This window comes from Falco cherrug, chromosome 6, assembly GCF_023634085.1.
Source record: "Falco cherrug isolate bFalChe1 chromosome 6, bFalChe1.pri, whole genome shotgun sequence".
Taxonomy (NCBI): Eukaryota; Metazoa; Chordata; class Aves; order Falconiformes; family Falconidae; genus Falco; species Falco cherrug.
The window spans coordinates 54,128,773-54,141,262 of record NC_073702.1 but is presented as its reverse complement, the minus strand read 5'-3'; the positions used below and the strand labels follow the sequence as shown (position 1 = coordinate 54,141,262).

Sequence of the window (12,490 nt, the reverse complement as noted above, 5' to 3'; positions counted from 1 at the left end):
ATGCACAACTCAGCAGATGAAACACTCCGCGAGTACAGCAGAACGAACCACTGACGTCTGCCCTGCAACAACACGCCAAGAAAAGGCGTTTCTTTTCTGTGCCACCTCTACCCCCCAATAACCCCCCCAGATTTTCCTTCATGTCAGCGCACACCCTCACCGCCCCATCTGCAGCTGCACGGACCCTCCCCAGCAGCACGGTGCTTTGTCTGGGCTCAGCGAGGCTCCATGGACCGCCAGGATCTCGGTTGCCTGGCACACCTGCAGGCTGGGCAGTCTATGGGATGCTTACAGTTGGAGGGACTCAAAGAGCAAGAGGGGACTGGGACTTGTCAGACGCCACCCCGGAAGGCTGGAAGAAGTCAGATCCTTCTGCCTCCAGCTCCTGGACTGTGACAGCAAGGTCCACACTGCCGGCCAGACAGCAGAGCACTCCCTTCCTGGAATACACTAGTAGCTGGACAGGATACGTTTGCAAATATAATCATCCACAAATCTCCCTCAGATTAGGTTACAGGACAGCGTTTCGACGGCATGCATTACAAAGCTCCCTGGAAGGCTTGGCTGGTGGATCTGCTGCTCTCTCTGCTCATGACCCATTTTGGCTTTCATCAAGAATCATGACACCAGCTGCCTGGGTCATCTAGGAGGCAGGGAGGGGGAGAGCAACCCTGGGCTGGAAAGGGAAGTGGGGAAGGAGAACAGGAGGAGGAGGAGGAGGAGGAAGGGGGAGGATAGAAAGACAGTGCGGGGGGAGAGCCAGTGAGTTGCTTTGCTCCAGTTGTGAAGATTTGAATCCCAGTTCTGAGCTCTCGGCAAAGGCTTGCTGGGATACCTCATTCCCTGTCCTGTGCAAAGGTCTGTGATTGGGGATGTGGTGTGCTCAGTGGGCAGGGCCCCTCCCCTGGGCTGGATCCGCCTCTCTTATCCCCCAGATAAATTACTAGTGTCCTCACTAAATTCCTCGGCTTTCTCTCTCTCTCCCTCTCTCTCCCTCTCTCACACACGCTCACTCCCTCCCTCAAACACGGGCAAAGCGGGGTTGGGGGGTGGGAGGGTGGGAATCCTCTCTGGACTGGTATTGCGCCTTGGTGCTGGCGGGGGGGGGGGGGAGGGGGGGGAAGGGAAGGAAAATTCTGGCACCCCTTCTCTCCTCCAACGCCTTGAAGTGATCTGAGGAGCTTCCCTTCCCCCCCCTCCCCCGCCCCTTCCCCCCTTCCCGCTGGTCCCTTGGCATCTTCCAGACCATGTCCACTGGGTCCCTCAGTGATGTGGAAGATCTGCAGGAGGTGGAGATGCTGGAGTGCGATGGCCTGAAAATGGATACTAACAAAGAGTTTGGGGCGTCCACCGAGAGCAACGAGGAGGGATCCAATGGCGAGAATGGCTCCCCTCAGAAAGGGAGAGGGGCCTCGGGCAAGAGGAAAAAAGCTCCCCCCAAGAAGAGCCCTTTAAATGGAGTGAGCCAGGAGGGAAAGCAGGTCCAGAGAAATGCTGCCAACGCCAGGGAGAGGGCGAGGATGAGGGTCCTTAGCAAAGCCTTCTCCAGGCTTAAGACCACCTTGCCCTGGGTGCCCCCAGACACCAAGCTTTCCAAACTGGACACCTTGAGGTTGGCCTCCAGCTACATCGCTCACCTGAGGCAGATCCTAGCCAATGACAAGTACGAAAATGGCTACATCCACCCAGTCAACCTGGTAAGTCACAGCCCGCTGGGGCCAGGCACTCTGTGTGCGTGTGCGTGGGGAGAGGCGGGCGAGGAGCTGGGATTGGGGCATGTGCAGGGAGGAACCTTCACTGTACTTCTCACGGACAGTCTGGTGCCAGTGGGGTGGCAAGGGATACTGCATGAGGAGGGGACAGGCTCCCAGCTGTCCTCCCACCCTGTGCTCTGAGAGCTGAGCCGCCCAGGCCCCATCCGCTGCTCCTAGCAATCCCCTCCAGGAGACGGACAGGGGCCACACTGGCCACAGACAGGCAGGGACAGGCTTCACTGCCCCAGAAACGCCTGAGAAACCTCCACAGGTTGATGATAGCTTTCTAACTGCAAGCAGGTGGGTATAGGAATTTGGGTTAGAGAAAGGTATGTTTTAAGAAGGATCCAATGAGCCAGGATTTATTCTTAACCCTCCTCTCTACGCTAACGCTTCTTGCCGTAACAGTCCTCTCGAGCCCTAGGTTTTTAAAGACAGAGCTCGCGGGGCTCTGCGCTCAGCCGCTTGGATTAGCTGGGTCCAGGACACTTCTACGTGCGTAAACTGGCAAAGGAGAAATAAGTACCAGTGCGGACTCCCCAAGGAGGGTGGCTGCCCCAGGCACGCTCCGCAAAGCCTCTCTGGGCTGTGCGATGCCGCTGCTGCTGCTCCCACCACCCACAAAAATCTTTCCCGAACAGCCCGGGGTCTCCCCGCCATACCTGGCTGCCAGAAAGATATAGTTTTCAGCTCTAAAAATACATGCAACTGATGCAAAGTGGGGGTGGGCAAGATCTGCCTGGGCTCTTTTCAGAAATCCAGCCTTTACATTGCCCACACGTGCAGACGCCACCAGACCAAGGGCTCTCGGAAGGGTGATCTGGGGGGCGTTTCACCAGGGTCCGGCCCTGCCTTTTGAGTGCTGGACGCTGGGGGAAAGAACGTTACCTGCTGTTTCAGCTGATAAGGGCCTGGGAGAGATTTTTAGGGCTAAACCCAAAATCCTCAGTGCACCAACACGGGATAAGAAACTATGAAATAAACCAAACCCAGCACCCAAGGCAGACGCAGCACGCACGGCCACCCCCGCACGGAGGCACACCAAAACGTGCCCCCCGAGCCGCGGGAGGCCAAGGAGGGCAGCCGGGCGGCTCCTGCCCCCGGGAGCCCGGCAGCGGCGGCGGGGCGTGAGGCGGCTCCCGAGGGGCAGAGCCCCCCACGCCGGTCACGACCAAAGGCGGGGTGCGGCGCGGCGGCGGCGGGGTGCCCGCGGCGGCCGTGCCGGGGAACGCGGCTGTGTCGGGGCCGGCGCGGCTCCCTCCTCCCTCTCTCCCTCTCTCCTCCCTCCCTCCCGCCCGCTGCGGACCAGACGGGCTCCACCGCCCCGAGGGCGCCCGGGGGATGCCCGCCGCGGCTGGGAGGCGAAGCGGCACCAGCCTCCGGCGAAGGCAGCGGCGAGTGCCCCGGCCCGAGCCGCGCAGAGCGCTCCAGGAGCAGGCTCAGGCGGTGGATGCCGGGCTCGATCCCCCGGGGCGCTCCCGAGCTGGACCCGCTGGCGCAATCGGCGTTACAGTGTGCATTTTTCCGTATGTAACCCCCTTCCCACCCGTGTCTTTTCCCGGCTACAGACTTGGCCTTTTATGGTAGCCGGCAAACCCGAGAGTGACCTGAAAGAAGTGGTGAACACAAACCGCTTGTGCGGCCCGACGGCATCCTGAGCCCCGGCGGCCGGGCCAGCAGCGTCCCGGCGCGGCCGGGGAGCGGGCGGCGCGGCGGGCAGGGACACGCCGCGGCCTCGCCACTGCCCCGGGCCCCGTGCAGGGCGGCGGGGAGAGCCGCTCTCCCGGCGCAGAGGAGACCAAATGTGCCCTAGCAAAGACTCCACCCCGAGAGATCCCGACTCTATTTAACTTTATTAAATGCGTGTACAGTCGAGTGTCCTGCCACAACAGCCTTGCTGGTTCAAGCGCTACTAGAGAAAAGACAGAGATCAAACAAAACCTACCATGCGTGTATCTTTTGTCTGAGACCTGTGAAATATGTAGATGCCTAGAAAAACTGACTTTGACAGTCATCTCTATGAAGTAATTCACCCGAAAGATATATAGATATATTTTCTTCAAGCAGGTTCTGCTCTGTTTCTGTGAATAAATCTTCCTTTCCACTGAACACAGAGCGGTGTAGTGTTCGTTTCCGACTCTCGGGCTCGGCGGGGAAAGACCGCGCCTCCGCCGGCCCCCGGCGCTGCGCGCAGCGGCCGCGCTCGCCCGGCGCCCCGCGGGGAGCCCGCCCCGCCGGCCCGGCTACGGGAGCGCCGCTGCCCCGGCGCCGCAGACCTGGAGCAAACGCCCGGCGGAGGAGGCGGCCGGGCCCGCAGCCCGGCTTCGCCGCGGGAGCCCGGCCCGGCCCCGCCGCTCGAGCAGTTATCTGTGGATGAAGCACAGTCGGACGGAGGATGCCCCTCTGGCCCCGGTCCTGCGTGCCGGGAACTTCTAATTTAAACAACCGCCTCCATCGATCAGCGCGCCCGTGGGAGATGAGGCTGAGATAAACAGGGGTGCGGGGCGCTCCCCCTGCACCGGTCGCGGCCGCCGGCAGCTGATGCGCCAGATCCCACCGCGCTGTTTAATGTTTCAGGGTTATGACCGCACTGTTTACAAGACGTCTTCGGTTATTTATACTGTTATTATTAGCAGAGGGGCTTTAAATTTCCGCTTCACTTGCTCTTTCAATACCGTCCCTCGGTTCCGTTTGATACCTGGGTACTTTCTGGCCGAAAGCAGGAGTGGGGCAGCGGGGGCTGCGGGGCCGCCCCGGGGCCGGGGGGGCATCGCTGCCGCCCCCCGGACCAAGCACCACCTGTCCCGGCCGGGTTGCGGGGGGCGGCGGTGGGGGCTGGGGGACGGTCACAGGCAGCGCGGGGGCTACGGACCCCCCGGCAGCTGCCTCCCGCCGGGCACCCCGTCGGGCAGACACTGAGCTGCCCCGGGCATCCCTGCGGGCTGGGTGTCGTTCGTTCCTGCTCATAGCCCGCTGCCCCCCGAGATAAATGGGCGAGGAGGCAACGCGGCCTCCGGGCGACCCAAATTCACCAGTCGGGTTCATGCGCGGGCTCTGTTTAATTAAAGCAGCTCGCTGTGCGCCCGGGGCTAAGCAAACATCTCGGCCGTCATTATGGAAAGGGACGGGGCCTGCTGCATCATCCTAACGGTGTCGAAGGGAAAAGCTGTTGTAACTGCACTTTCTCACAGCTTTATCTCCGTCCCGCACAATTAAAATCAGACCTCCTTGCCTGGCTGACCCACACACAACTGCGCTGTTGTGAGTGGGGCTGTGCCGGAGGAGACACGCAATTACACACAGGGGCTCGACTGACTTCACTGCCAAAGGATCACCTTGAAAAGCCACAGGTCTTGCTGAACAGATGAGCAGTTCTGGTAAGCACAGTTGAAAGGGCTGATCTCTTCGCCACAGGCATTGGGAAATTCAGTGGGAATTGCTGTTCTCTTTAAGGGAAACAGAATAGAGCCCTCCGACCTTAGGCTAACTGCAAAGGACTGATATATCAAATGCACAAATACCACTGAACAACTTACCTACCAAATGTAAATTAACCATTGGGTTTAACCGCTTAATCTTAAATTAACTTAAATCTATACTAACTAATGTGTGCTCAGGACTCATAGCAAGGTGCTGTTTTCCTTCTAGAAAGCATAAACTGATAGGCATCTGAGATATGCATAAAATTAAGAATTAAATTCTGAATATTCTCACACCTGCTTCTTTGCCACCTTGCTTTGCAATTCTTATTAACTGCATGTAGCACCCTTCCCTCCTTTTTGAGTTAGCCATGTTCAGTGTTCATCCGCAACCTGAAACACAGCATGGAGAAAGAAGGGAGAAATGCAATAGTCCTCTGTGAAATGTGAGGAACACAGCTGTAACCGTGTGCCAAAAGCTGCAATTTAAGTGGAATGGTAAGACACACTGTTACTTCTTGTGCTGCTATTCACTTTATCTAGTGGTATAGATTGCAAGGCTCTTAGGGACTAAACTATTCCTCAAGCATCCTCCACCCTTCTCAGTCTTTGCCTCTGAACAACAGCTCAGCAACAAACAAAAAGGCAAAAAGCAACAAGCAATAAACGAAAGCAATCAGCAGTACACAGGAAGGTAAATAACAGCTTTACTCTGTAAAACAATTAGCGGCTTTATCTCCATTTTGAAGACAACAAACATATTTTCCAGAGTTATTTATGTGGCTGGGAACCCTTGGTCCATTGACTTCTTGTGTAAGGGCATAGTCCTGACAGTATTGGCAGCTGGCTTCAATGGCCCAAGATTCTTTGATTGATTAACAGTCTAACTGTGTATCTCAGGAGAACAATGAATGAAATCATTCCTCCCTCCTTCTGAGTGCCATTTTACAGAAAAATATTTGCAAACAGAAAATATATGTTTGGTCTGACTGAAGCAATTGATGATTTTGAAAGGAACTTGCAATGTGCTAAGGGAAACTGGGTAACTGGTTTAAATATTGATTTCAATGATTTTAAAGAAAGTATTTTGTTTGCCTTCTTGTTTTTCTGTACAAAGTGATGCATTTTAATATTAGCCGAAATATACTTATACTTCTTCTCTGTGTGGAAAAAAAGCTGACTTGATTTATCTTTCTGTATCTACATGGATGTAGATGCAGCTGTGTGAGTGTCTGTATACATTTCCTCCTAATAATGTCTGAACTCATTGCCTGATTTCAAGTGAATTTGACAGAGGTCTTAAAGATAACTAAATTGCCTTTTTTTTTTTTTTCTGAAAACAGGCAGCTGAGTAGAGAAAAGAAAAAAAAATCTTTAAATTCTTCAACTAAAGGAAAGGTTTTAACATGAACCCAGCCCTTATCAGATACCAGAGCATACAGAGCAGGGTGCTAGCTGTAGATGAAGCCTCAAACACTGCTTCAATCACAGGATACAAGTTAATAGAAAACCTGCTTATAGGCCTATGTGTTGTAAGATAAATATAATTCTATCATAAATTTATATATTATAAATCAGATAAATATAACTATCTATAACTGTAAGATAAAAACCTCTAAAAATAGTTTAGTCCCAACTGATTTTAATTTTATTTTTTTTCTAAATGGAAGGAAACCCAGTTCCACCCAACTACTTCACAACCATTTTTCAGTTCAGCTAGAGATTAGAAAAATCCCTTATTTGCAGAGCTGCACTCAGTGCTCAGACTCCCAAGTTCGCTGCTCACATTGCACTGTTTAGCAGCAGTTTTCACAGTTTTTAAGGTCTTTAGAAGCAAGCATTTTTCCATCCCTTACAGAAAATACATTTTAGGCTTATCTTATCCTCTCTCTGGGATAGAAATTTGCCATCCTAAAACATCAGCGTAGCAAGAATGCCACTTTGCAGACACCTGCACAGTGCCTTGCTGTCCTGGGCGCTGACCAGGATAGCAAGGCCACGGTGATGGTCGTGCCCCCAGGCTGCAAGGTGCCCAAGGAGAACATATGCTAGACCCCTTATTCCTTGAAGTGCCTCCAAGGCTGAAACTCCCAGCTCACCTTGGAAATTAAAAGACTTAGAAAATCTGTGTCGTTTCTTCTGTAGGTAAGCTGGTTTGAACCCCTGATACAATGACGGGGTCACAAGCACAGGTTTGTTTGAAGCATTTGTACTGGTAACTCCACAGCTGTGTCTGCCCGGAAAAACGTGCTTCCCTGTAAATGAACTGCATATATTTTTCAAAAGGTAGTATTTGCTGAAACCCCATTGTCATTGCGATTCATTATTATTTGTAGTAAAAAAAATAAATGCAAAAGACATTAGCTAATTGCAGGTAATAAGCTGTCTAAAAGAGAATAAAACTCAAATGTATCTGGTGTACAAGTGGAGGGTATAATCTGATGAAAGTGCAGAGGATTTCTCATTTCTGTATGGATATCTGAATGTAGATAATCACTCATAGTCTCCCAAAAGGGACAGGTTTTCAAAAGAAATTTCAATGATATTGAAATGAAATTCAGTTTCAATGAAATTGAAATTTGTGGTGGCAAACAACAGAGCATTCTGTAACTTCCATGTATATATACACCTAGAAAACCTCCATACATAATTTCTCCCAACAGCCAGCAATTCAAATGGTCCATGTTCATTGCTGGCCCGTGTAGCACTGACAATTTCTGTATTGAGGCTGAAGGTGCTGCAAATGCAGCCCCACAGGATAAATACAGCTTTGTGCTTGTTATTCAGCTGCGCATTGCTTCATGCTTTTCAGCCCAGCATACTTTATGGATGGGAAGCGGCACAACCAGTATTAACGGCTTTTTTCTTTCTACTGCAAAGCTACAGGTGTGTCATGGCTTGGTGAATTTCTTCAACTCTGAGATGTCATAGGTCTGACCTAAAAGTTATGCTGTGGGAAGGACGGCAAAAAAGCATGTGTTACCTTTGCAAGGACGGCTGCCGGCAGACTCCAAACCCAGCAAAGTTCTGCAAGTAACTGATTTTTCTTCAGTTCACTTCAGGCACTGGTTTATCTGAGCTAGCTGTATAAAAACCACTTAAAGTAGGTTTTTATAAAAAACTACTTAAAAGTAGGCCTAGGCATAGAGTCATCACACTTCCCAAATGTGGCGTGGCCATACCCTAGGGTCACAACAGTCCTGAGATGACACATTTTCTTGCCTTAGAGTTTTGCCCTTAAACTGAAACTTGTAAACAGATGAAATGCGTTTTCAAGCCGTTGCACATGCGTGCAAACAGCTACACCATCCTCGTCCTCGCATGGGGAGTGGAAAGATCCAAACCTCCTTGCAAGGAAAAAAAGATCATAACAAAGGCAGGAGAATAAAAACAATGCAAATCCTTCCTTCACTTTAAATTCTAAAAGGCTGCTTTCCACAAGCAAGGAGAAAAACCCCAACCCTTACTTACATCTCAGGCTGCTGTGTAAACTATAAGACTGTTTCCAACTGTAAATATGGATTATCTACACACTCAAATTTTCTCTCGATTGTTTACATACACGCTGATTAAGAAATGGGGATCAGAAACACTAGGGGAAAAAAAGGAAGGGTACAACTACACAGGAGACAGGAGGAAAGGGGGGAAAAAGGCACAGAATAATTCCTCTTCCTCTGACTACTGCTCCGTCCTGATGAAAGGATGGGCTGGGGAAGGCACGAACTATCAGCAGCTCCATCACAGCCCAGTGGAGCCAGACCACCGGGGAGATGGAAACCGAGAGGTTGAGAGCTGCAGCTGCCTTCTCTGGGAGGAACATCTGCAAAATCCTGCACGGCAGCAGCAGGGGAGGAGGAGCAGGCACAGGCAGTGAGCATTCCCAGGGATGTGCTCACATAGATAACTGGCCCACTGGATGGCTTCCCAGGCTGCTGCAGCAGCACTTCCCTCCCCCATCAGGAATGAGGCAAAGACCATCGTGTGCAACAAGCAATCCAAGTGTCAGCACGGCCTCTTGCTTCAGCATCCTGTTTCTTGTGATGCTTTTTGATGGCTGAACTGACCAGAATGGGGGCAGTTCTTCCTCACTGATAACACAGTTTTGTTCTTATGTAGGAACTTTCATACTGCTGGCACCTCAGAGTCAATGCAGAAATTAAACAGAAGATGGCAGTTACCTCGGAACATTTGCTGTCACTTCATGACCAAATGGTTTTCTATAGGAGGTCGCTATCATTGGGAAGGCAAAGAGGCACAAAGCTGACAGCTGACCGGCTGAAGGTTCACACATAAGCTTGATATAGGCTCAGGGCACCAGCTCTTCTGGTGCACAAACTTATGAGCTGTTCTCCTAGGCACGCTGAAATCGCCAGGGATCTTTGCTCTTTGAATTCACTATAAAGATAGGAATAAGAAGAGTGTAGGGGAAGGATCCTCTCTTTCAGGCTATGTGTCTGCATCTACGCTTTCTAGTACAGACAAAACAGGCTATGGACCATTCTCTGGCTCCAACAGCCAGTGCTGTGGCCAGGGTCACATCCACACATACCTGCATTTTATTCCACTCTCACCAAAGGGCAAAGTCCCTGGCACACACTATTCTCAAACCGTGCTTGGATATTTTCTGGGAGGAAGTTAGTCAGACAGGCTGAAGGCACGCCAAGGACCCTATTAACAGCCAAGCACTACGAGAAATAAGCCTTGGCCCTGTTTTATTTATCTGTGTTACTGCAGCCTTAGAAGCATGAGCAGTAAAGGTACTTGATACCTTTGTCTCATCCCAGCCTCGAGCTCTTCTCACTTGTTTCCTAGATCAGCCTGCTATCTTCTTTTATGGGCCAAACATTCTTAGTGAGGACACTCTTTGCTATTTGTATCTTATAAGTAATATACGTTAGGACTAGAGGTCACTAGAAGCAAGGGGCCAAGTTCAAGGTGACATCATATCCTAAATTGTGACATTGAAAACCCCTGTTTGTTTGTTGCCCAACTCTACTAAGCTCTGCAGTACCTTTTCTACCTGAGCTGTGAGTTCCCTGATGCCAAAATTTGACGTATGCCCTCAGTATCATTTTCTTGCCATTGCCAAGCAGCAGCAGCATGTCAATCTCACGCAAAGATCTGGAACTGAGATATTCCCCTACTTAAAGTCCACAGGAAGGCTTCAGACAGTCAGTGGGTGCTGTCTGTGCATGCCTAACATCTTTCTGCTGGGCCAGGATGTGAGCTGGCAGGGCGAGCTGAGGTCAGCTTCCCCAGATTGTTTGGCTACAGCTACCCGTAGCACGGCAGGGAGACTGCTGAGGAGCCAATGTTACTATCTCCCCGTAAACTTTCTCCCCAGTTTCCCTCATACTTGGTCTTCTGATTTTACCAATTTCACCGTGATTTTCCATTACTGCCAACAAAGGTTGGTATGCATAGTCTGTAAATACCATTCAGTTGTAGAGGCTGAAACTACAGGTGCATATTAAATTATTGTAAAGAAATGTATCCTAAAGAAAAACTTTACCCTGATCATTTGACTTTTATTTTGGGGTACTTCACTACCATGTTCTTCATAGGCTTATATTTTATTAAAAAGTATACCTAGCTATATCTATTACATAAAATATACATATACACTAGGTAATATATATATACTACAGATAAATATGGCGTAAATATTTACATACTATATAGTATCTATATTTATTAATTATGTATATAAATACAAATATATAAAATAATATATTATAAAATTAAACAGATTTTTTACTATTGTGGAGCTGGTTTAAGTGCCACTTACAGAAGGGAGGTAACAGTTTAACAGTAATGGCATGGGTTACCATACTATACATCATCAGAAAAGTGTGAGAAGGCACAGCTGACTTTACAGTTTCACCTGATAAACCAAGCCCTGGAGCGAAGGATTTCTCCCTGGCTGATCTCCTGCCATAGGTTTACGGTTGTTCCCTGCTGCCTGCCAGCTTGGGAGATGTCTCATAATTAACCTGTTGTATCATGCGCATGTAGCTGATGACCAGTCCATACAATATCATTTCTATGGAATGTGCGAAAGACAGGTTGCTCCTTGGTACCTCCCCTTCAAATACTTCAATATAGTCTTCTGCACAGAGCCCACAGTACTCTAAGACACAGCTGCATAAAACGCTTCATCTAGCCTTCTCTGTGGGCTGCCTCAGAGGGCCATCCAGCTTTCTTCTCTGCCCCCTACACTACAGTTTACCTTGCACTGGATGTTATCCGATTGAAAATTAATCCTGTAAAAATAGAAAATCCAGATAACCAAGCATTTGCTTCAGTTTGATGTGTGATTTTTTTTACAGAAACTTGCAGTTACAGCTGATTAACAACATAATTAAATGGCATCTTCATTCACTCTCATTGCTGTAATTACAGGGGAAAAAAATATGGGCAGTGTCCTAAAGTTCAGTTATCCTTATTTTTACTGTGCTAGTGCTGGTGGTCCCAAGAAGCCCATGATTTCATGCTGCAGAATGTCCAAGCACAGGGAACAGCCTCCCTATAACTCCATCTCCTCTTTACGTCCCAAACTAGGGACTGAGAAACAAACACGTAGGAAAACGAAGTCACATGGTAAGGAAGTAACAGTGTCAGAAGTGGCCTCTGTGCCTTCCCTGTTTCATGTCAGTACAGCATCTGCTAAGTTAGAACAAGCAATAGCAAGAGGCAGATGAGGACACAGTTCGTGCAGGTGGGAAATCCTTAACATCTCAGTCATACTAGTGAAGGAAGCCACTTGAATTACACAGAGGGATGGAGACCAGGAGAGGGGGAACATAAAGACCGGATAATCAGTTATGTAACTATATAGGTGTGGAATAAAATTGCAGGCACAGCTGATAAACTTACATGTCAAATTTGGTATGTGCCCAATCCCCTTCTTTGCATTCCATGTTAATGTGATCATAACTACTTGCATGTATTTGCAGATTTTCCAAATAAATAATTAAAGATGAAATCTTCAAAACATGTTGTAGTCTAAACAGGAAAAGCTCACGCCAAAAAGCAGCCGAAACTTCAAAATGGTAAGGTTCATCTCTTTATCAGTAAAAAACAATTTTCTTAATGTCCAGTGATGACTGCACATTTCTGCGGAACACCTGCTAGAAAAACTTATATCCTGAAAAGAGCAAGCGTGTGAAGACAGAAAATGGATGTGTATTTGCTAGAAGGCATTTTGTGTCAGATTTACGTAGACCTTTATGAGTATACTAAAAAAACAGAAGCTCAGTCAGAATTCAAGCAAAATCAGGGTTTATAAAGCTTTTTTCATAATTTGCCTATGCAATC

The 12,490-nt window shown here is 49.2% G+C and overlaps 1 protein-coding gene across 1 annotated transcript; it reads left to right on the top strand.

Annotated features, from left to right (window-relative positions):
• Nucleotides 1-776: 776 nt before the first annotated feature.
• TCF21 (transcription factor 21) lies at nt 777-3,863 on the top strand. Its single transcript, XM_005432830.3, has 3 exons — nt 777-858; nt 1,245-1,697; nt 3,323-3,863. The coding sequence occupies exons 2-3, from the start codon at nt 1,248-1,250 to the stop codon at nt 3,410-3,412; spliced, it is 540 nt and encodes a 179-aa protein (XP_005432887.2). The 5' UTR covers nt 777-858; nt 1,245-1,247; the 3' UTR covers nt 3,413-3,863.
• Nucleotides 3,864-12,490: the final 8,627 nt, after the last annotated feature.